Below are 24,911 nucleotides of genomic sequence, written 5' to 3' on the forward strand. Positions count from 1 at the left end.
AATTAAGGTAAGGTTACCTGTGCAACTTCTGGAAGTTACTAAGTTTTGACTGCTTGACTTTGCAACATTAACAATGTTCTTTTAATATAATTTTTTTGTAATGTTTGTGGTACATATTTTTCCTTGATGGTTCTGCCTATTCCGAACCAAGTTTCTTTCTTTGAGTCAGGCATCCAAAATGGTTGTGTCCTACAACTCATCAGTTTTACTTTTAAAAACAAAAAAGTTATCAATTTTTCTCACAAACTATTTTGTTACACTCAGATTTGTCTAGTGAAGCTTTAGCCTTTCCTACCCCAAATTCTGAAAATACAAACAACTCTTAGAAATAATTGAAAAACAAATTTTTGTCGATCTAATTCAATTAGTGACCATTCAGCCAAAAATTACTAACATGAGAGTTATTCCCATAAATCAGAACCTCCACAAGGTTGAGCAATATACTTAACATTTCTTGCAGCAAGTGAAGCACAAGACATAGGAAACAGTGCACCTAAACGGACACTGACCTATCGGGATGTTTTTTCAAACCTTAAAAATACTCTCCTGTTGCACAAAATAGATAAAGGGGACAGGATGTCTAGAGGACACAATGGACCCAGAGCCAAGTACTATTCTGTTACAACTCCATACGTAACTTTGAACTTACATAGCGCAGAGCAGAACTGGCCCATGAATTCTATTCCCAGCTCTTCCACCAACCTACTGTGTGACCTTGAGTAATTCACTTATCCTCATTTTACAGGTAAGAAAACAGAAGCGCAAAGAGGTTAACACTTACTTAGCATTATAAAGTGCTTTGAGAACCTTACAGATGCTATACTACTAGTATGTCTTCACTTTACAGATGCAGAAAACAAAAAGTACAAAAATTATATAAGTATTTTTAATTAGCTGATATTCTGAGACCGATGTCTTTACATTTAGAGAGTTTTGCTTATATTTTAACAATATTATTACATACTAGATATATATTTGGGTCTTTCCGTAAAATGGCTGTAAAGAGTTTAGCTAGAATACAAATATCGAAGTTGTTCTACCAATCACTTGATGCAATTAAATTAATTCATAAAATGAATTAAGTAGTCTCATTTTTCCACAGTAATGACATGGTAAATCAAATTTTTAAACTACTTAAATCAAGGTTAAAAAAATAGATATACGCAGTTTGCTGAACTTACATCATGTATGGAAGTGTCCCATTACACAGTCTATAAAAAAACCAAGGGAAAATAAAATACCAAGAGAGATAAGGGTAGACCATCGTCCCAGATGCGAACCTAGGAAAGCAGCCTAGTGCAATCAAAACCACAACGTTCTACACGAATGTTTTCTATTGCATCTAAACATTTTCTAAAAAATTCTATTTAGAATCAAAATAATCTATTAACAGCTGGAGTACAACATTAAAGTGTATGCGTGTGCATGTGGGGGTGTGGAACTTGTATCTAGGGACAATATTTGAATCACAATAGTTAAAAAGACAGTGACAAAATCATAAGAATAAATTGTATGGAAAATCCCTTAGCTAGCTATTAGGTTGCTATTCAGGGTTAAATGTGATGTCTCCTGAGAGCACCTGAAGCCTCAGAAGGAAGTATTCCACACCTCCCCTGTTCCATTAGCTCAGTGCTCTTGGGAGTCTTCAAAGGTGCAGCAGGGACAGATGATTATTTTCTCGTGCCTCAACTAAAAATACAAGCGAACACAGTGACTATTTAATAATCCTCTGGAGAATACAGTAAACAAAGAGGTAACTAATCCATCCGGTCACAATCCTAATGCAAGAACATCTTACACAAAGCAGAATACCTGGTCAAGATATGCCACAATTATCTTGTTCAAAAAGTAGAGAATTTTGTCCAGTGGCTACCAAAAATGTACCTATAAGTACTTCTGACTGTAAATAACTAGGCCAACTGAAAAGAGCACCCAATTAATGTGAAAAATCGGGACGGGGGTGGGAGGTAATAGGAGCCTATATAAGAAAAAGACCCAAAAATTGGGACTGTCCCTATAAAATAGGGACATCTGGTCACCCTAATGCCAGGGGATGGACCATGTGATAATTGCCCTGTTCTGTTCATTCCCTCAGAAACACCGGCAATTGATCACTGCTGGAAGACAGAATACTGGGCTAGACGGAACACTGTTCTAACCCAGGACGGCTATTCTTATGTTTCAGAGTAACAGCTGTGTTAGTCTGTATTCGCAAAAAGAAAAGGAGTACTTGTGGCACCTTAGAGACTAACCAATTTATTTGAGCATGAGCTTTCATGAGCTACAGCTCACTTCATCGGATGCTGAAGTGAGCTGTAGCTCATGAAAGCTCATGCTCAAATAAATTGGTTAGTCTCTAAGGTGCCACAAGTACTCCTTTTCTTTATTCTTATGTTATGATGTTCCCCTAACATATAAAGGCAAGACATGTCTAAAAATAAAGATGGAGATTAATCTCAGCAGGCTAAGCTGCATATTTGACTCCAAAGCATTAAATTATGCTTGCCACAATCTTCGAGAAACCTGAAAGGATGCAAAAAATTGAAATCAACATGTTGGTGAGCCTTATAGCAATTTATTCCCTCGTCATCATCAACACTGAATCCACCCTAAAGACCAACAAAAATGGTATAATACAATCACATCTTCACCCTCAAGTTTGAAACTCATTGTGTACAAAACACAGCAACCAGTGCAAGAAGCCAAGTCATTCAGATATTTAGTTTGAAGGAGCATACAGTAAAGAGATTGTATTGATGAATAAAGCATCTTTGACAGGATCAGCTCACTGGAATTTGAGAAACAGATTTCCTCCTGGGAAAATTCTAGCTGAAATTCTATGCTTGATTAAGGACATAGAGAAAATGGAGTTTCTGCTGAAACATGGAGAGACTCAAAGGGTTATAAAAATCTGAACGTATGGTTTTAAAAGTAAAAATGAAACACTCCACGAGGCTGGAAAGCTCAGGAAGGCTCTGTCCATGAACAAAAGTATTCATTTTTCCCCAATAGGAAAATGTCAAGAAAACAGCAATTTTAACTGGGAAAACATTTGTGGGAGAGAGAGAGAGAATCAAATTACCCCATGGTCTGCCCATTTAAAAGGGTCTGGACAAATACAAAGCTAAGAACATTCATGGTAAGATGCTGATGAGATGAATTGAAACTGGGCACAGACTCTGTGCAACAGAAGGAATATAACAAGCAGCATGTTGGTCAAATTCTTGAGGGAACTATAAGAGGCTGGTAGGAGGAAGCAAGACATGCTGAAATTTCTTCAGGATAGAGTTTGGGATATGAGGAAATTACATGGAACACCTGTATGACCAGTGACTCTTTAGCTCTGTGTTTTGTAGCAATATTTGATGATACAGCTTTAGATTGTCGCCGTGCAACAGATTAGGAAGATGACAATATTCTGCTCTACGGTTACATGGCAAAAATTTACTGTCGGAAATTATGGACAGGGGGACAGATAATTTTGAGAAATAATGTTACATCCCCTTTAGACCCCGATATTTTTCTGAGTATTTTCGCTCCAATCATTCTCAAAGTGTTCAAAAACATGTTTTGAATTAGCAACATTTTTACTGCAGCTGTAGGTGATTTTTTGATATGAGGGAAGGAAAAGGAGAGATCCTTGGAAAGTCATGAGATACAGACCACAGACGTTTGTTTTAGTTTTAACCGTTGGCAATAAGTAATTAACAAAAAACAAAAGACACACACAAAGTCAATTCTGGACTAGTTTGCAATTTATTTTCAGTAGACATTAATCTTTAAAGGACTGTTTTATTTTTCCTTTTTGTTTCTCAGATGACATCAGTCATGCTTCTTCCACTATTTGTAATCATAATCATTGCCCTCAACGCCCTCTAGAACTCTAACACTAAAGCTCTGTACTAGATTGAAAACTCCCTATGCATATTTAATAAGCTTTAGTGAAATTTAAACTTCAAAACTGAAGTGACAGCAAATGCTATATTTTTGTACAGTCCTCCTAATATGCAATAAAGACTTAATAAATCAAGCTGCTTGTGACATATGTAAATGTAGTTTAAAAGGAAGAGATTACCATTGCAGTTTATCAGAAAATTGCAACATTTAAATACAAGCACAAATATCGAGTTACAAGGCCAGGAACAATAATTCAAGAGACAAACAGTTCTTTACTTGTGACAATATTAACTGGCAGAGTGACTACTGTTTTACCAGAAGGACTCTCAGTTCTTCCCCCCCCCCCCCAAAATAAATAAATCTGCATAGTCTGCCATCGAAAACGCTGTTATTCTTTCATATGCAACCAAAATCTAGCAAATTTTCTGAGGGAGAATGAATCACCAAGACAATCAATTTGCAAATAAAACATTCTTTCAAGCAATATATCTTTAAAAAAACAAAGTCTGAATCTTCTCTTCGACAGTGTCCTTTAAAATTAAAGCCTTTACATAGCAGCATGATTCTGATAGAAATAGACAGGACTCTCCGTTTTTAAGGAACACTCAAATGTTTGTGTGTCAGCTGTCTGCATGTTATTGCATTTTAAGTGACTACAAACAAAAAAAAATTCAGTTCAGTGTATTTGACAATATATTCTTAGGGCCTGATTCAAAGCCAACGGCAGTCAATGAATAGGAGGAGTTCTTCCATTGATTTTAGTGGGCTTTGGATCCAGCCCTTAGAGACTTATGTTCATTTCCAGAGGACATTAGTGTTTGTAGACCAAATTAAGTGATGCACAAGGCAGACGCTATGAAGTATTAGCACTTTCAGAAGGATAGTCTTGGCATATGGATCATACACTTCTCCTACAAGGAGATTCTCCTGTCCAGCATGTGTAGTCTTTTCAAAAGAAGTCTCCCTCCAACTCAGAATTCAAGAGCCACACAGCAGCTGCTTTCAATGCTAACTTTCTAAGAATATGAAAGAGACAGTTGATTTGGAAGTCAAAGCCTAAAGGCAATGACATGAACAACTGCCCAGCTCAGATTGCAACTCAAAGGCTAAATGATCTTCAGGATCTCCACCAAGAAAGATGAAGGGTACATCTACACTGGCAGAGTTACATCGCTGGCAGTTACAGCGACACTCCGAGAGTGCTGAAGGGAAACCGCTGTTGTTTGTTCACACTGTCAGCTGCCTGCGCAATAGCATGTTCACACTTGTGGCATTTGCAGTGGTATTCAGAGCGGTGCACTCTGGGCAGCTATCCCACAGAGCATTTCTTCCTCTTCTGCTACCAAGAGTTGTGGGAAGGCAGAAGGGGTCGCCGGGTATCCTGTCCCAATGCTCCATGATACATTGCTTCGCATCCCAGCAACCCCTGTGCCTCAGTCTGCATTTGGCGCTCTCTTTCAACGGTTTGTGCACTGCGCGCTCGGCCTCTTCGGTCTGCAGGCATGGATCCTGCACTGTTGACCAATATGCTGCTCGCTCTCACTAACACATCACAAGTGGCAGTGGAGTTATTCCTTAAACTACAAAGGCAAGAAGAGTTCAACATTGATCTCGCCACACGTAGTAGCTATAGACATGAGATTGCCTGTGGCATTCACGGAGGTGCTGACCACAGTGGAATGCTGCTTTTGGGCTCGGGAAACAAGCACTGAGTGGTCGGATCACATCATCATGCATGTCTGGGATGAGAAGCAGTGGCTGCAGAACTTTCGGATGAGGAACGACACATTCATGGGACTGTGTGATGAGTTCACCCAATCCTGCAGCGCAAGGACACGAGAATGAGAGCTGCCCTGTCGTTGGAGAAGCGCATGGCAATTGCACTGGGGAAACTGGCTACTCCAGACTGCTACTGATCGGTTGCTAACCAGTTTGGCTTGGGAAAGTCGATCATTGGACCCGTGTTGATGGAAGTCTGCAGGGCCATTAATCACATCCTGCTCCAAAAGACCAAGGCTCTGGGCAACGTGCGTGACATTGTGGATGGCTTTGCACAAATGGGCTTCTGTAACTGCAGAGGGGCGATAGATGGTATGCATATTCCAATTCTGGCACCAGACCACCTAGCCACCCAGTACATTAATCAGAAGGGGTATTTCTCTATGGGTCTCCAGGAGCTTGTGGATCACCATGGGCATTTCATGGACACTAACGCAGGCTGGTCCAGAAAGATGCATGATGCACGTGTTTTGGAACACTGGCCTGTTCAGGAAGCTGCAAGCAGGGACTTTCTTCCCAGACCAGCAGATCAACGTAGGGGAAATTAATGCCATGGCTTATAAAGCCATACACAGGGCACCTTGACACAACAAAGAGCGGTTCAACAACAGGCTGAGCAAGTGCAGAAAGACTGCTGAATGTGCTTTTGGCCGTTTAAAGGCCCGCTAGTGCTGCCTATATGGGAGGCTGGACATGGCCAATGACAATATTCCTATGCTTATAGCTGCATGCTGTATGCTACATAATATTTGTGAAGCGAAGGGTGAAAGCTTCACTCAGGGCTGGACTGCTGAGGCTCAGTGCCTGGAGGCTGAATTTGAAAAGCCAGAGACCAGGGCTATTAGAGGGGCACAGAGTGGAGCCACAAGGATCAGGGCTGCCTTGAGGCAGCAATTTGAAGCTGAAATCCACTAATATTTATTGCTATGCTCAGGAGTCCAGTGCTTGTAATGCTAGGAGGTATTTGTGATTGGCGCAGACAATGCACTATGAAGGTTTAAGAAAATTGTCTGTTGCTTCGCAGGGCTCTGTTTGATTTCAATTAATGGAATAGATTGCTTTCAAACCAAAACAATTATTTTATTAAAAAACAACAACCGGAGGAGAGAGACAACCAAAAAAAACACATCAGCACTATGGGGGTTTGGGAAAGGGAGGGTCCCAGGAGGAGGTGGGGCACAGGACAGTTAAAGATTTGTGTATGTCCAGGTATCATATGCAACCTTATCCTTTGGAGTACAGTGCAGTGGGTACTGTACTTCAGCAGGACTAGACTGCAGAGGGACGGGTGTTGAGTGTAGTGGGAGTCCGCAGTGCTGGACAGTGATGGGGCAGGAGTGGAATGCAACGGATACAGACTGGAGCCAGGAGGTTGATAAGAGTGTGCTGGAGGTGTCTAGGGGGTGCATGGGAAAGAGTTTTGCGACAGCAGCTGCAGGGGAGGGCAGGGGCGGAGCAGCTCAGTTTGTAGTGCTTGTAGCACCTGGAGTGTGTCCGCTTGGCGCTCCATTACTTTTAAAAACCGCTCCCTGGTTTCATTCTGGCACACTGCATTCTTCTTTCGGTCCCTCTTCTTGCTGTCCTGCAACTCCTTCAATTCTTGTTTTTCGGCCGCAGAGTGCAGAAAGTCTTCTTCAGTTCTTCGTGGCCCCTTTCTAATTCTGCGCAGCTGTTCAGCCGGTGATAACAAAGGAGGCGGCTGGGCTCCCAAGATCGCATCTGTGAAGCCAAAAATGCAACATTTTACAGAAGCAGTATTGTTTGCAACACACGGACCACTGACTCATTGATTTAAAACACAGCCACTATTCACATACCTGTCACTAACTGGCTGGTAAGCACACATGAGCCACAAGACTCCCATAATGGTGAGTAACCGCAGGGGCAGGGGAAATTATTGTTCCAGGACTGTACTGTACACAGGGTATGTGGCTCTTGGAGACAGCCAGAACTGTAGGGGGGTAGGCCTTATAATCATTACTGTCCCCACATTTTCCACAGGCTGTGATTATTATGGACGATATCTTGCTGCTGAGGTGAGCAGGGAATCAAGGGAGGGTCTTCTCCAAGACTGCGGCTTCTGCCCTGGCCCTTATGCAGCTCGCCTGGGTGCGGAAATGGTCCCCCCCCCAGTGACGGCACAGTGGCGCAGGAAAGTTACCCTCAATGGGGAAAGAAACAAAGCAGCTCTGCCAAAGAACCTGTGGCAGTGGATTTCCCAGTATCTCCATGAGAGCTTCATGGAGATCTGAGGGAGATTCCCATGAAGTGAGGGAGTCAATCAACACCTTGTTCCGCCATTCAGACTAGGCATGTGGTGGTATGCGCATCATACAGACAAAAGCCTGCTTTCTGCAACTCTCCTGCCCCCAACAACTTACTTCAGTGATTCCCAAAATCAAAGCTACTTACCAGGGACCTCCTCCTGTTTGCACCCCACCAAGCTCCAACAGCTGTGACTGGCTAGCCTCCTCCAGGGTAGAGAAGAGCTCCTGGCTGCATGCATCTCTGAGCTCCGAGTCATCCTCTGCCTCTGGGTCCCCCTCCCCGACCAAGATTTCCTCCTCCTGGCTCAGTCCACGCTCAACTGGCACGCGAGGCACTGAAGCATCCACAGCGGCCTTCACAGTGGAGGTAGAGTTGCCACCAAATATTACATCCAGCTCTTTGTAGAACGGGCAGCTCATGGGTGCAGCACCGGAGCGGCAGTCTATCTCCCACACCTTGTGGTAGTCTTTCCGCAGCGCCCTCACTTTGACCCTGCACTGCAACGTGTCCCGGTCATGGCCCCTTTCTGGCACGCATCGTGAAATCTGTCCGTAGGTATCATAATTCCTACGGCTGGAGTGCAGCTGGAACAGGAACTCCTCTCCCCAAATGCTGATGAGCACCTCGGCATTGCTCCAAGCGGGGAATCATCTGATGCGTGGAGCAGGCATGGTCACCTGGAAAGATGCGCTGTGACCACTGCACATGTCACCAAGCAAACAGGAAGGGGACTTTCAAAATTGACAAGGAATTTAAGGGGTGGGGCTGACAGTTGGTCACCTGAGGGCAGGGCAGGGCAGTAGAGTTCAAACCAATGACCAGAGAGGCGAGAACAGGCATTGTGGGACACCTCCTGGAGGCCAATCGCAGTGCTGTAATCGACCAGGGTGTCTACACTGGCACCGTGGCGCTGTAGCTCCGATGCAGAAAGCTGTACGCCTCTCATCAGGGTGGTTCTGTGCACTAAGTGGCTTGGCAGTGGGTACACCTCGGGAGTTATACTGCAGAAAGCTGCTTTACTGTGTAGAAACTTGACAGGGTAGACAAGGCTGAAGAGACAAGACTGGGTTTTGCTGTCTCTTTAAAAGGGTGATTACCCCCCCCCCCCCAAAACTAAAATGTTTTCCATAATATTTTTAAAAAAAAATCTCCTTAACACAACAACCAAGTTTTTTATTTCATCAGATATAATTGTCTTCCATCAGACTGAAAAAATCGGAGAAGACAATGTTTAGCTTTTATAAACAGTGTTGCATCCATCGCAAGACACATGCAGGACCAAGTTTTAATCACAATATCTACTCAACTGACACACTGCCAGTTTATTATTATATAAGTAGCCTCATCAAAAGACAGCCACATTTATTTTTAATAAAAGATTTATAATACAATAAACTGAAATAAATTCTTCCTCCCCTATTGATTCACCCTTTATCTCACATTCCACAACACAGACCCCCCCTATCAAAATCCATGACTAGCTGTTCAGTGGGAAAGGGAGTTTTGAAGATTCTTCAAGAAAACCCCACAGGTTCAAACACAGAATTTGCAGGCTATTACACCTAAGTGGCTCAAACAACTTGTGAGTTTTACTTGATCACCAGAAAAACTTGTTTCTGTTGTTAATGGGAAGGAATCTGCTAAAGTCACTTTATGTTTCCTGCTAATGCACTGACAAAACCATTCTGAAAAAATGATTCTTGTCTGAAACAAATAGTGAAGACACAGGAACAACGTTTGTATGTGTAATATCCTATCTATATGGAAGATTTTCCTCTTCCTTCTAAATGACTTAATTAGAATTGTTATATTCTTTCCCTTTGTCTTAACGATTGATTTTTTTAAATTGCAAAATAAACCAAGACCAACATTTAGAAAACAAAACCCAAAAGCTCAATAATTCTTAGATATCAACTGTTCAAAAATGCATTTCAAAGGATAGGTTTGGAGAATGAGTTAAAGACTGCATATGCTGGGGAACTGGATGGTTGAGGGGAATAGGTATTGTGGACCAATATATTTGTAAGGTCACTTGTTTGAATTTAGTCTGGATTGACAGTGACCACACAGTTTTTCACTCTGTCATTCACTGGCTTTTGCAAAATAATTGAGGTCTAGGGGACCAGTGTACAAACAGGGATTAAATTGTGTATCAGACAATATCTCTACATTCCTGTTAATACACCCCAGAATATTAGCCTCTTTTGCTAGTGCATCACATTGTTGACTCATTCAATTTCTAGTTCACTACAACCCCCAGATCCTATACAGCACTACGACTGCCTAACCAGTTATTCCCCATTTTGCATTTGTGAATTTGATTTTTCCTTCTTAAGTGTAGTACCTTGTCCTTGTCTTTACTGAATATCATCTTGTTGATTTCAGACCAATTCTCCAATTTGTCAACTTTATTTTGAATTCTGATCACAGAATCAGATTCATAGAAATGCATTGCTGGAAAGGACTTTGAAAGGTATGCTAGTTCAGCCCCCTGTACTGAGGCGGGACCAAGTATACCTAGACTATCTCTGACAGGTGTTTGTCTAATGTTCTAAAAAACCTCCAATGACAGCAAATCCTCCACCTTCCTTGGAAGCTTATACGGGTAGTTAAGCTCTGGAATAGTTGGGAAGTTTTCCTAATATCTAACCTAAATCTATCTTGCTGCAGATTAAGCCCATTACTTTTGTCCTACTCCAGTGGACACTGAGAACAACTGATCACTGTCCTTTTTCAAACACCTCCAATCCTGTCCCCCAAAGTGCTTGCAACCCCTTCCAGTTGGTGTCATCTGCAAATTTTATAAGCACACTCTCCACTCCGTTATCTCAGTTGTTAATGAAAATGTTGAATGGTACCAATACCAGAGACAAGGCAGACCCCAGTGGGACACCACTAAATATGTTCTCCCAGTTTGACAATGAACCACTAACAACTACTTCTTGAGTACGGTTTTCCAATCAGCTGTGTACCCACCTTATCATAAATTTAATTGAGACCACATTTCCCTAGTTTGCTTATGAGACTGTCATGTGGGGCTGTGTCAAAAGCTCTACTAAAAATCAAAATACATCGTATCTACTGTTCCCCTGTTCACTAGGCCAGTTTCTCCTATTATCTTTAATAAATAATTTGCATTTCTATCAAGCTTTACATAAAGTGCTTTAAAATATTAGTAAACTAAGCATGAGATATTTAAGTATTATGGGAAAACTGGGGCACAGAGAAGCTACTTGATCTATTCACGGTCTTGCAATAAGACTGAACCAGAAATGCAATCCAAGTCTACTAACTAGAAAGCTATCTTTCCCTTATTTGTCACTTTTCCCAGTTGATTTCCTGTGTCTCTTTTTCAACACCTGATTTCCAGCATTGTTTCATTTCTGTTGAACTATTTCAACCTCTCCTCTTTTTTAATAAGGCTTTTCCAGATTACCCATTCCCTGTTTATTCCTCCCTTTCTGAAGCCACACACGACAGTGACCCTCCCTCCAGAGCCTGTCAACCTAAGCTGTCACCAAAACACCATTTTTTAACCCCTAAATCAACCCCTCCTTGTGTCTGCCCTTGTCATCTTCTCCATTCAGTTTGCTCCCTCCTGTTTCATTGAGGCTGGTATATTGAAACCTGCACACAATACTTCCAAAGGAGGAGCAAAGTCAAAGAGAAAAGGATCATATCAGTTTCACTTTATTACCAGTTGCTGGAAAAATGCAACATGCAGCAGCACAGACTTGCTCCTTTGCAGTATTCTTATGAAAATACAGTTTCAAAATATTAAGGAGGGAGGGAAGGGAAGTCACAGGCTTCCTGCTATTACGTGCCGAATTTAAACCCTTACTACATCACAAGGGGCCCCATTGTTGGCAGTCTTGTGGAGGCACAAAGGATTTGGTTGGGATGGTGTCTGAACTATCTTTAAAGATGGCTTCTCCTAGTCAAGGATGAGGCACAGCGAAAAGACAGCATGGGGAAGCTTGTACTCCCAGTGCCCATGCTGTAACTGCTGTGTGAATAAGTCAGTCCACAGTGTTACCAATTCAATACCTTCTATAAGAATTGCAAGCACTTACGCTAATGCAAAGCACTTCTGAAAATCCCACCCTAGATATATTTCTATTATAGACCATGTCCTGCTTCTCCAATATCACAGAAGTTGTTCACCCATACCACAACGCTTTATCTCCCTCTCATAAGGAAGACAGACATTTCTTTCTGTTCACAACCAGGATATAATTTATAAGACCTATGTTTGATTTTCTGAAGCAGTCTTTGCTGTAGTTACCCAGCTAAAAAACTTTAACCACCCGCAAATTCACCTCAATGCAAACAACAATTAAACATCTTAATTACTTGGAAAACCCTCGCCGTTCCTCAAATAACTAATTAGCTAAAACAATCAAGAATTTGAATCCCACAAGGACAATTTTATAGTTTGGTATGTATGTATAAATAAAAAGATTTCACCTAGTTAAATACTACACATAGGACTCAAGGCCAAGTTTAGCTGAGTGCTCAGATACAATTGCTTTTGATATAAAATAGTGGTTTTCAACTTTTTTTTAATTTGTGGACCCCTAAAACATTGCAAATGGAGGTGCAGACCCTTTTGGAAACCTTCGACAGCCTGTGGACCCTCAGGGGTCTGTGGACCACAGACTGAAACCCACAAATATAGAATAACGGCAGAATACAAAAATTGCTGCAGTAAACTAGCACTGGAAGTTTAATTAGCAGAATTTAAAAATATCTGACCAACAAAGAAAAAAACTTGCACCACCAAGATACCTACTTAATTTATTTTGAAAGCACATTACGTGTCTTTTACAAGATGTACTTTCTTTCTGCTTGTAACACACATGATCACAGAGGTGACCAAATCAAGGACATCCAAGCTTTCAACAGTACAACCAACCTAGATTTCTTTTAAGCCACACAGTTAACCTGCATCACTGCTCAAGATTTAAAACCACATCCATGGTAGACAGCTGAAGGCATTCCAAAGGATAATTTACACTAATGAATAACTCCTCACTTACAGTGTATTACAGCATTTACAAACAACCTATCATAAGAATATAAGCCAAACTGGGTGAGACCAAAGGTCCACCCAACCCAATATCCTGTCTCCAATGGTGGCCAGTACCAGAGCTTCAGGGGGAATGTATAAAGCAGGGCAGTTGGAGCCATCCAGCCCATCTTCTACTCCAGGCTGCCCGAGGTTTAGGGTTGCACCAAGCATGGGATTGCATCCCTGGCCATCTTGGCTAATAGCCATTGATGGACCTGACATCCACAAACTTATCCAGTTCTTTTTGAACCCAGTTATACTTTTGATCACCACTACATCCCAAGGCAATGAGTTCCACAAGTCATTCATCACATCCATTTATTTTGTTGTTGTATATGTGACTGAGTTTATCCTTGACTTTTTCTAATGGGATTAGTATGATAAACAAAAAAAAAAAGTTTAATTTACCAGACCAGAAAACTAAATCCCTACTTCTTATATATTGAAAATCAGGCAGGGAATCAAGTGGGTAGGCTGCAGGGGGATGGGCAAGAAAGAAGGAACGGTGCAGGGAGCAATTGACTCACTTTAAGAAAAATACAAATAATGTAGTGTAAAATCTGCAAGGTCCTCACCATTCTTAAACATACCTTTCCCTTAACATTTGAAGGGTAAGTTATGATTTATTTATTCTTCGGGGAGCAATTAAAAAACTTAGATGCCACATGACATGCTTTTCCCACATTCTGTATGCTTCTCTACTGTGGTTTCCATGTAACTAAACGTCCCAACACCTATTAGTGATAGAGGGAATGTGTCACTCATTACTCACGAGCAACATCACATCTGCAACCATTAATATCTTTACTAGATTTAATGTGTCGGTTTTATGGGCCAATTTCTGAAAGATACCCATTAACGTCAATGGGAGTTACAAATGCCAAGTATTGCAGATGCTTAGCAATTCTCAGCATCTGACCCTAGGTCAGGGTCAAATCCTACAACCCTCCACCCACCTGACAAGCCAAATTAAATTAATAAAGATTACTCGCATGTGTAAGATTTTGCAGGATTGGGCCCTAGACAGAGAATGTTGTCTTGGGCAAAGAGAAAATATTCTTTACAAATAGCAGCTAAAAGGTCATAGTGTAGAATGTTATTTATTGTCAGACAGTCTAAACTTTCTTTCAAGAGAATGCGTACCTTATGCTGAACTAGTGTTTGGGGATTATGAGGAAGTATTGTCCAGGTTCTTTGGCTGGATGTTTAGCTCAGACATTCTTCCTGAAGAATTATCTACTGAAAAACTAACTAATCCTCTGAGACAGACGATTCACATACTAAATGATGATGTCTGAAAGTCAAAATATCACACAATTGAAAAATATATTATCTTTGAAAAAAGTATAATGTGGATACAAAGCAATCTAACAAAAAGATGCTGGGCTTTGAAATTCCAATGCCCAGAAATCAAGTTGAAATTGTTGTAATTCTAAGAGCACACACCCTTTCTCAAGCAGAGATTGCCTGTAAGCATAAACAAAAGCCAGGAGGAATCGTTATCTCCCCTCAATAGAATTAAGTGAAAAATTAGAAAACAAAAACCTTTCGACCAAAAAAATACGGTTCCAGGGGTTTTTTGTCCAGTTAATGGTACAGAAGTCTAATTAATTATTAATTATTATCATCAACAACTTGCTTATAGCGTTGAAAAAAAGCTGAAAAGTTGTTTTAACTATATGTAAAGTTAAAAACTAAACTATTGATAAGAATGACTTTTTATGCCTAACACTTTCCCCATCAATACTGCCAAATAGTATAACAGATATAAATAAGTGTAAACACAGAAAGCTTTAAGCAACATTATTTAATATACCATCACTGTAGTCAAACAGCAAACACAGGAAGAGAAAAGAAATTCCAACCCAGAATCCCAATACCTCACAAACCAGAGTATATAATAAAGCTATTGAAACATAAGCTCCATGTTCGAAATAAAGAAAACTGCATTTGTTTTGTACTTTCAAATCTAACGAGAAAATGTTTACAGCAGCATGAATCAATGTGCTACAGCAGAGGTAAATCAGTGTCAGCCATGTTATGAAAGAAACTGCAGTGGAAAAAAAATCTTAGTCTTAATCAAGTCTGGTACACAGAGCCTTGATAAAATCATTGTATAGCAATGTAACTTATTTATTACTAGTGTCCGACTTCTTCCAGATAAACTGCACATAACAACGTTGATTATTCCCATCTAAACATACACAACTAAATTCTCAAAGTCATAACATTAAGAAGGAAATATACTGGATATAACACAAAAGCAACCACTATTGAATAGTACACACACCCTAAGGTATGGAGTGAAAAAGATGAATGCACTTACTCAGCATTAAATCCATTCACATGTAAGATCCTCATCTGTTTGACTATTGTGCTTTTACCAGATTCACCAGCACCTAGAAAATGAAAGTAAATCAGTTTCAGTGATGCAGGGGCACATAAGAATCTTCTCTTCAGGAGCAAAATCAAAAAAATTTGGATTACTCAGTGCGAGAGTGAAAAGTGAAAGAAAAAAGTAACTGCCATAGGAAACTGCAGACATGGCTAAAAATAAATGCCCAGTTCCAGTCATGTGTCAGAGCTCAAACTTGGAAGATTTTACCGACCATTATTTCTAATGTCAATGTTAAAAGCAGGCTGGTGGTTTGGAGGAAGAGACAGGGGCAACTTTAAGGTTTTTTATTTTTATTTTGGGAGGGCGGGGGGAGAAACTGATAAGTTTGAATCTTCTCATTTGGTCACCACTTTCTGGTGGAGAGAAAGGTCAAGTCAATGAAACCCATGTGATGCAAAAGCATTTTTTAGTTAGATCCTCAAAATCTTTGAGCCTTAAATGTAGTGCCTGTCATACAAACACTGAAACTTAACCACTCAATATGCAAGATATGGACATCATCATCTGAATAAGGAAAGCAGTCCCTCTGACCCCTCCACCCACACATTTGCAGAAAAGCTCCCTCCTCCTACCCCAGTCTGCATCCTGTAAGCAGCCTCCCCTATTCTCTCCACATGCTCCAAACCTCTCTCTCTCTCTCACACACACACACACCCTCTATGGGTTGCAGAGAAAGCCCTCTCCAGTCTGCATCCTGTAAGCAGCCTTTCTTGTCTTCTCCCACCCCCACACACACCCTGAACTAAAGAGAAAGCCCCTTCACTTTAGTCAGCTTCCTATAAGCAGTACCTTTCTGGTTTTCCCCCACCCTACACACTGAGTCTAGGCTGTGGAGAAAGCCCCCTTTCTCCCATTCCAGTCTGCACACTGTACCCACTCCTCCTGCACACTAAATGGCTTCAGCAACAAAATCCAATTGAGCCATCCACACGTTCAGATCGGTGGCTCTCTGTGCAAAGCAGACAGACATTTTTTGCAGAGTAAACCCCCTTGTCCTAGTGAATTATACACATAGATGCTCTCTCTAGCATCCTTTTGCTGCTTGTTTTCCCCTGCCGTGAGCCTGGGTCTCACTAACAGAAAGCGCACACAGACCTTTGCAGGATGGGTTCATGGAAGCACAGTTTGTGTTTCTAGGATGCCAGGCCTTCCCTAGCACACACTGACAGCACAAGCCTCCATTTTGAGTCTCACGTTCAAAACTGCATTTTAGTAGTTATATTTCAAAATTTGTTTTCTGACAGAGACACTCACCTCTGTCTTCCGCCATAAAAGCTGTTTTTCCCCCTCACCCAAGTCCTTAATAGCCCTGCCCTCCTTCCAAACAAGCCTCTTTAGACATTTTGCTGCCCAGACGCCAAAACCTTATGCCTCTTTTCTCCCCTTTTCACCAGTTAAGAATAGTTTCTGCCCCAACCTTTGCATGTAGGCAACCATCATATCCCCCCACCAACAAAAAGCAACCTTGGCATCTGATAAGACAGGGAGCAAAACCAATCAAAAACATGAACATTCCCAGTTAAAGCAGAAACTGGGTCATCTCCACAACTGGAAATAACCTGTGTATTGCAGTGAATGTTGCATCTGCTGAGATACTTACACACAGAGTAATTAATAACAGAATTTCAACTCTAATGCGGAATTTCCTAATGATTGCCTCAGACAGATTTTAACTTCCAGTTTCTTAATTTCCTTTTCTAGTTTTATTTTGTTAAGAGTAAAAACAGAGTATAAAATGTGCAATTGACATGCCATGGAATTAGAGGCTTCTCTGGACCAGACAGAACATCAGTGGACCAAGTTGAAGCTTTATATATTGCTCTGAATGAGCCCGTTCCTAAAATGTGTAGCTCCTTATGGAGCAACAGGGACATATAAAGGCACCAGTAGTGTGAACGCTTACATACGTGCTTAACTTTACCATCATTGGTAGTCCTACTGATTTCAGGGAGGCTACTCATGATAGTAAAGATAACTATATGTATGTTTACAGGACTAGAGCCTAAGAACAGTATTACCGATCCATCAAATGGAATGTATTTAGGTTCTCTGTATTATTCTTAATATTTTCTCACATACTGTTATTATAATGCTTTGCATTTAAGAGTTTCTCATTTATAGATTTCAAGTGCTCTACAGAAGTGGATAAGCATAAGACAATAATACACAGATACAGGCATTTTACCATTAAGGTATGTGTGTTATGGATTTCACATAAATGCATGACAGCTACGGTTTTAAATGTGGGTCATTCACATTAAAAAAAAAAACCAAAAAAAAAAAACCCCATGAAGAGGCCTTATACCTATTATAAAGAGCCTACAAGTTTTCATTTATAGATATCTGAGCCATTTTCCCGTTACCAAAGACAAAAAAGCACATCACAACCAAATGTCTTCTATTTTTTGAAATCTTGTGGCTTACTTACACAAACAAACTAATTTGACAGGATTTTCCTGTGTGAATATTTATAAAACAGTCTTTTGAATCTCTGGCTGAAATTTCCCCCAGACTGAAAGCCAAATTGTACTAAAAAGAGGGGTCTTCTATGGGAATGCTGATAGACCCTTAAGCATAGGGGATGCTACAATAATTCTTCTGGTTATTTCTCCATTTATACCAAACCTCTTTGCTTCTTCTAAATCGGCACTTTAAAGATTTTACTCTAAGTCTGCACCCCACCAAAAAAAAAATAAAAAAATTAAGATGTCATTTCATAACAGAACTGACTCAGTTTTACCTAGGGCAACCTCTCCTCCACACAAAAAGAAACCCTTAATACGTTCACGAGCAATACACTCTACAGTGACTGAATTTGCTTACATCTCATTTTAAAAACATTTCAGAACAATATGCCTGCCCCAATACAATAAAAATATTAATTAAAAAATGTAATTTTGGGGTCTTCACCACCTTTTAAACCTCAACCTGTATTTCTAATTGTATCTGCTCAAAAATACCACACATGCAAATAACTCAGTCATTATATATATATATATATATATAAAGGACCAAGCCATAAATGCTCCCCAGAACACATAACATTTAACTAGATTTGCAACAACAAAATAATAATAATAATGGTAACTGACATGACAGAGAAGAGAGTATATGTCCATGACCCTTTGAAAAACAGCCTGTTTCCCACCACAACCCTGACATTACACTTCACTGCCTCCCCACCACAGATATTCACACACACCCAATCCCTTTCCTTGTTCCCGTCAAGGATTAACATCCCTTCTCCAACCACTTCCCCATCCTATTTTCCAACACAGTATCCCCCTCATTAAAAATCCATTTCCCCATCTGTCTCCTCCACAGCCTGGCTTGTAAGGTGCATTTCCCTGTTTCCATCCCCAATTTCAAGAGGAGGAGTTCCTCCAGATCTCCCTTCCCCACCCACACCCCAACAATCCCATTTAATTCCTCCTTCCCCAACAGTAAGTGGGATCAGTGAGTTGCCCTGTAGACATGCTAATCCCTGAATAACTCCTCCCCCTCCCTTAAGCACCCCACTCCCTGTGCCCCTGAACCCTATTCCCTCCCTCACCTATTAGGAAGAGCCTGAGTAGGCCCTGAAGATTTACTAGCTCTTTCTGAACAGCTGTTTCCCCCCACATCTCCCTCTAGGCTCAAACCCTGATCTTTCCCAGTCCCCAACCCCCTTACCAGACCTATTTATCGTCCCATAACTCCCTCTCTCAGAGGCAACTGTTTTCCCGCACCTCGCACCCCTTTACACAGCGTCAGGTCCTCAGGAGCCAATGAGCATCCCTACAGACCCGCTTGGACCGCGTGCTTTCCTTTCCCCAAGGCCTTCTCCAGTCCCTCATTACCCAGCAAGAGCCCTCATCTGCTTCTCCCCCTTTCGGAAACCTCCACCCAGACCACCCTTCTTACGGACTCCCCCAAAGATGGTGCTTTTGACCTGTTTCTCCCAGATCCCCCAAGCCTTCCTCTTTACTCAATGAAACTGCGGGGCCCTAGAGACCTACTTCCCACCAACCCCCCTCCTCCTGGCCTAGGGCCACCCCACCTTCCCCAGGGAGAGTAGCCTAGACCTTCCTCCCAACCACTCTCTCCCCTAACTCGAGCCAATGAGTGGGCCCTACACACCTACTTCCCCCGGGCCAGGCCTCTGTCTCCTCACCCACCCACCCCCAGGAAGAGCAGCTGGTGCGTGGCCCTACAGACCTGCTCCCCCAGGCCCCTGTCTCCCCAGGGCCCCCCTGGAAGAGCAGCCGGTGCGTGGCCCTACAGACCTGCTCCCCCAGGCCCTCGTCTCCCCAGGGCCCCCCTAGAAGAGCAGCCGGTGCGTGGCCCTACAGACCTGCTCCCCCAGGCCCCTGTCTCCCCAGGGCCCCCCTGGAAGAGCAGCCGGTGCTTGGCCCTACAGACCTGCTCCCCCAGGCCCCTGTCTCCCCAGGGCCCCCCTGGAAGAGCAGCCGGTGCTTGGCCCTACAGACCTGCTCCCCCAGGCCCCTGTCTCCCCAGGGCCCCCCTGGAAGAGCAGCCGGTGCTTGGCCCTACAGACCTGCTCCCCCAGGCCCTCGTCTCCCCAGGCCCCCCTCACCCAGCAAGAGCAGCCGGGTGCGTGGCCCCACACACCCCAGGCCCCGGTCTCCCCAGCAAGAGCAGCCGGGTGCGTGGCCCTACAGATCTGCTCCCCCAGACCTCCATTTCCCCAGACCCCCCCTGGAAGAGCAGCCGGTGCTTGGCCCTACAGACCCCAGCCCTGTCTCCCCAGCCCCCTCACCCAGCAAGAGCAGCCGGGTGCGTGGCCCTACAGATCTGCTCCCCCAGACCTCCATTTCCCCAGACCCCCCCTGGAAGAGCAGCCGGTGCTTGGCCCTACAGACCCCAGCCCTGTCTCCCCAGCCCCCTCACCCAGCAAGAGCAGCCGGGTGCGCGGCCCTACAGACCTGCTCCCCCAGGCCCCCGTCTCCCCAGGGCCCCCCCTCACCCAGCAAGAGCAGCCGGGTGCGTGGCCCTGCAGACCTGCTCCCCCCCGGGCCCCCCTTACCCAGTAAGAGCAGCCGGTGCGTGGCCCTATAGACCTGCTTGTCCTTCTGCAGCTGCTTCTCGATTTTCTTGTTGGCTTCTCGCTGCGCCTTCTCCTCGTTGCGCTGATCCTCGGTCTTGCTGTTCCCTAAACAGCCCATCTTGGGGAGGGGGCGGCAGGGGGGACCAGGGGAAGGGGGCAGGAGGCGGCTGGGGCTGCTGGGGGGAGGGAGGGAAGGGAGGGAGACACTCTCCCGGGCTCCCTTCTTCCTCCTCCTCCTCCTCCTCCTCCCCCCCCTTTACTCGCTGCTGTGGCTGCCGCTGCCCAGAGACATGGAGAGAGCGGAGCCAGCCAAGGGGGGGCCGATGGCGATGACTTTGCTGCTGCTGCTCAGCCGGGCCTCCTCCCCAGCAGCTGCTGCTTCTTCTCACCCTCCCTCCCAGACCCGCTCCGATCCCCTCAATGCACCTTTCCCGAGAGAAAAAAAAAAAAATAGGGGATCTCCGCACTCCTGGCTGGATCACCGGTTAGTTCGGATTAAAAAAAAAAAAATCCCCCCCCGTTTCCCCTACACACACACACAAGCAAACACACAACAAATCCAGTTGCAGGTCCACCCCACCCCCCACAAAAATAATTCTCCTTAGATCCAAGGCACAGGCTCCAGACGGAGAAACCTCCCCAAATCCTGATCACAGAGAATCTAGAAATGTCTCTTCCTTGCCTCTCCCCCCTCTCCAAAGGGCTGAAGCACCCAAAGGGGTCAATCCAACCCCCAGCTCCCTGCTGGATAAGAAGTCCCTTTTCCTCTCTGAGCAGTGTGGGTTTTCCTCTTCTGCTGCCGCTGCTTCTTCCTCCCTAATGGTGGTTTTTCCAGTCCAAGGCCCCCCCTTTTTTTTTCTCCTTGCTGCTGCTGCTGCTTTTTCACATTAGGTTTCCAGGCTGCTGAATCCTTTGGCTTTTCCAGCAAACAGAGGGAGTGGGGGGCAGAGAGGGGGAGGGGTGGGGGGGGAGAGAGAAGTAAAAGCCGGTTTGGTCTCCCCCCCAAGCAAAACTGGCCCCCCACTAGCGGGTTTTCCCCCTAATTTGTTTTTTCTCCTCTCTCTTTTGCATTTCTCTTAGAGAGAGAGGGAGATATTTATTGAGATCTATAGAGAAGGGAGAGAGAGATGGGGTGGGGCAAGCAAGCTCACACACTGAACCATGGGAACTGAACCATTCACATGATACCCAAACGTCAGGAGTTGCTGACTAGAGGCGCCCTCTTCAAACAAACGCCCAGGGAGGCACCAGGTCGCAGAGGCGAGCGTGCTCGCTCTTATGCGCCCTTTTAAATGCTCCCCATTTGTTCTTCACGTTCAGAAGTTTGCTTATTTAGTGGCTTGGCTACAGCAACAGTGCAAATACGTAGAACAGTGGAATTTCCCTTGACAGGGCATCCTTGTTTGTCTGACATGCAAAACCAAGGTCCTGAGCACTTGTGTTCAGTAAATCCCACAGCAGTTTTGATATGTGAGCTTTGCTGTCTGGTCCTAGTAATACCTTTCTACCTCCTAAAAATGCCTCTGCCAGTTTCAGAAAAAATATTTTACTTTTCTTCCTCCATCCTGATTTCTTTATAGTGGTGTAGTGTAAACAGCTACTTCATTTCCCCACTAAACTCACCATATTAGGGGTAGGTTTCAGAGTAGCAGCCCTGTTAGTCTGTATTCAGGAGAAGAAAAGGAGGACTTGTGGCACCTTAGAGACTAACAAATTTATTTGAGCGTAAGCCTTTGTGAGCTATAGCTCAACTTCATTGGATGCATTCAGTGCCTGTCCTGCAAACACCACAACATAAGGCTTCCTGCACCCTACAGGCCCACTGAAGTCATTGTAGTCTGATTAGTTTATCCAATTTAGGACTAAATTATCTTAATTTTATTCATTAGTATCATGTTTTAATGTTCTAGGCCTGATGCTGCAAACAATTTGGTACATGCATAACTTGAATGACTTTAAATTTAACAATCTCATGGAAAGACTATTCATGCTTAAAGTTAAGTATGTGCCTAAATGTTTGCAGGATTGGAGGTTTAACTATTTGATTAAAGTTTAAAAACTTTATTCCATACACATTTTAACTAAGCCGTTCATGGGGAAACAGGTGTCACTTTATAAACAAAATACTTATTAGAGAACATCTTTGTATTTAAATGTACATTTATACATGTCATTGGTTGATGAATTTTAAGCCTTTTCTAAACGACATAAGGCCCATCCTGAAAACACTTACGCATATGACCTTTACTTGATGTAGGTGGTTCTATGTGAGTAAAGTTACTGAACTATACCTTTGCCACAACTGTCCCATCTACTTTGATCCTGGAAGGAGCTCAGCATGGGCAGAATCATCTCCCTGCAGGCCTGGGACCAGAGGCAGATGTGTAATTTTAAGCATGCAAATAATTCCACAAAGTAAATGGGACTACTCAGACGGTTAAAGTAAGATTGCTGGATTAAAGCTTTAGACTACATTGCACTACATCCTGTCTCTTGTGTAAATGCCTTTTGCTAGCTAACCATTTCTGGTTTATTTTTAAAAGATTTAAAAAATAAAAATACCCTACCCAAAGCAGGCAGTAACAAGCATAAACAAGTGAACTGCACTTGCAGTTGAAAAATAAAGGTTAGTGCCTTAGTGTTTCTTCTTGTAAAATACTAGTTCCCCAACATTTAGCAAAAAGGGATTTGTTTCTCTAAGGTTCTCATCCTGTAATCTGCAGATGGAAGGAGGCTGTGCAGAGCCTCACAGACTTCAGTGGGGCTTCATGGAGGTATAGGTATGTTTATGCAGAGACACTTACAAGGTCAATACCAAAGAGTTATTTTAAAAAAAACAAACCTGTCACTATAGCCTCGATCCTGCAAACACCTGCACATCTATTAACTTTATGTTTTCATGTGGGTGAAGTTAATTCCTGAAGGGTTTGCAGGACCAGGGGCCATTTTTGTAAAAACCCTTAAATTTGTGCTCCCTCTGTTGACTTCCTATCAACAAAAACTAGTCTCAAAGTTGTGCTAATACTGTTGGTCAGGCTGGTACAGAAGCAAAGATATTTGGCATGATGTTCTGGCATTCCGTCAGCTGAAGTTGTCAAACAAAATGACTGTGTTGATATCCACTCCATTCAAAACACCAGAGGAAAAGAAAAGATCAGGGACTGCCTAATGGAAAAGAACAAGATGGGCAGGGAAAAATATTTTAAGCTTTTAAAAATATTAAAGCACACAATGAAGATATAGATAAGATTACCTGATAGGTAAAATATCAGTTTGGGGTAGATGCTAACTAAGATTCTATATTAGTTATCACTGTATTCTCTCTGAGATTAGTGAAAATGTATGTCCCTCATTCCAAGTAAATTTATTTATCCTCCTTTGGAAAATTAAATTCTGCATAAGAAAATTCCAGTGCACATCATCCAGTTAAAATACTGGCAACCACCTGCAGTAACATAGTTACCTGAATACAATAAGCATCCAGGAAGTCATCTTGAGCTATTAGACTGCACCTATTCTGTTGTCCTTACTTACAGGGACGTGGATCTGAAAGCAATCATAGGTCTGGAACAGAATACCCACCCAGCCTAAGGCTTTGGAGATTTTTCATGGCTTTCAGTGATTCTTTGGTGTCAATCATGAAAGTGACAGGGAATCTGGGCCCTGATCCATAATCCTTTGAAGACAATGGGAAGACTCCTAGCGACTTTACCGGGCATTGGGTCAGGCCCAAAGAAGACCTCAAAGATTTGTCTTGAATCCCCAATGCCCAGAATCAATTGAAGCAGAAGATATATAATTTTCCTGGTTTTTATTAATTATTATTATTATTTGAAATGTATTTGGAGTCAATTTATTTTCAAACAAGTGCCAGTGATATAATAGGGTATTTGCAGTGGGGTGGGGGCCATAGGAGCCAGAGTAAAATTTACATTGAAAATAAAGTAAAAACTAGGACTGTCAAGAGATTTTAAAAAATTAATTGCGATTAATCGCACTGTTAATAATATAATACCATTTATTTAAATATTTTGGATGGTTTCTACATTTTCAAATATATTGATTTCAGTTACAACACAGAATACAAAGTGTACAGTGTTCACTTTATATTTATTTTTGATTACAAATATTTGCACTGAAAAAACAAAAGAAATAGTATATTTCAATTCACCTAATACAAGTACTGTAGTGCAATCTCTTTATAATGAAAGTTGAATTTACAAATGTATAAAAAATAACTGCGTTCAAAAATAAAACAACGTAAAACTTTAGAACCTATAAGTCCTCTCAGTCTTACTTCAGCCAATCACTCAAACAAATAAGTTTGATTACAATTTGCAGGAGATAATGCTGCTCACATCTTGTTTACAATGTCACCTGAAAGTGAGAACAGGTGTTCACATGGCACTGTTGTAGTCGGCATTGCAAGGTATTTATATGCCAGATGCGCT

The 24,911-nt window shown here is 42.6% G+C and overlaps 1 protein-coding gene across 4 annotated transcripts in view; it reads right to left on the reverse strand.

Annotated features, from left to right (window-relative positions):
* The window catches only part of GNAS (GNAS complex locus), a 252,695-nt gene that overhangs the window by 128,596 nt on the left and 99,188 nt on the right, over positions 1-24,911 (reverse strand). For 2 of the 4 annotated variants that reach the window (XM_073309219.2, XM_073309220.2), the window contains exon 2: positions 15,342-15,414. In XM_073309219.2, the coding sequence (XP_073165320.1) occupies positions 15,342-15,414 (73 nt within the window). Of the gene's footprint in view, positions 1-15,341; positions 15,415-20,439; positions 21,010-24,911 lie in introns of those variants that run through there. The other 2 variants (XM_073309221.2, XM_073309222.2) reach the window with 2 other exon arrangements.

This window comes from Lepidochelys kempii, chromosome 13 (assembly GCF_965140285.1).
Source record: "Lepidochelys kempii isolate rLepKem1 chromosome 13, rLepKem1.hap1, whole genome shotgun sequence".
In the NCBI taxonomy this organism is placed as follows: Eukaryota; Metazoa; Chordata; order Testudines; family Cheloniidae; genus Lepidochelys; species Lepidochelys kempii.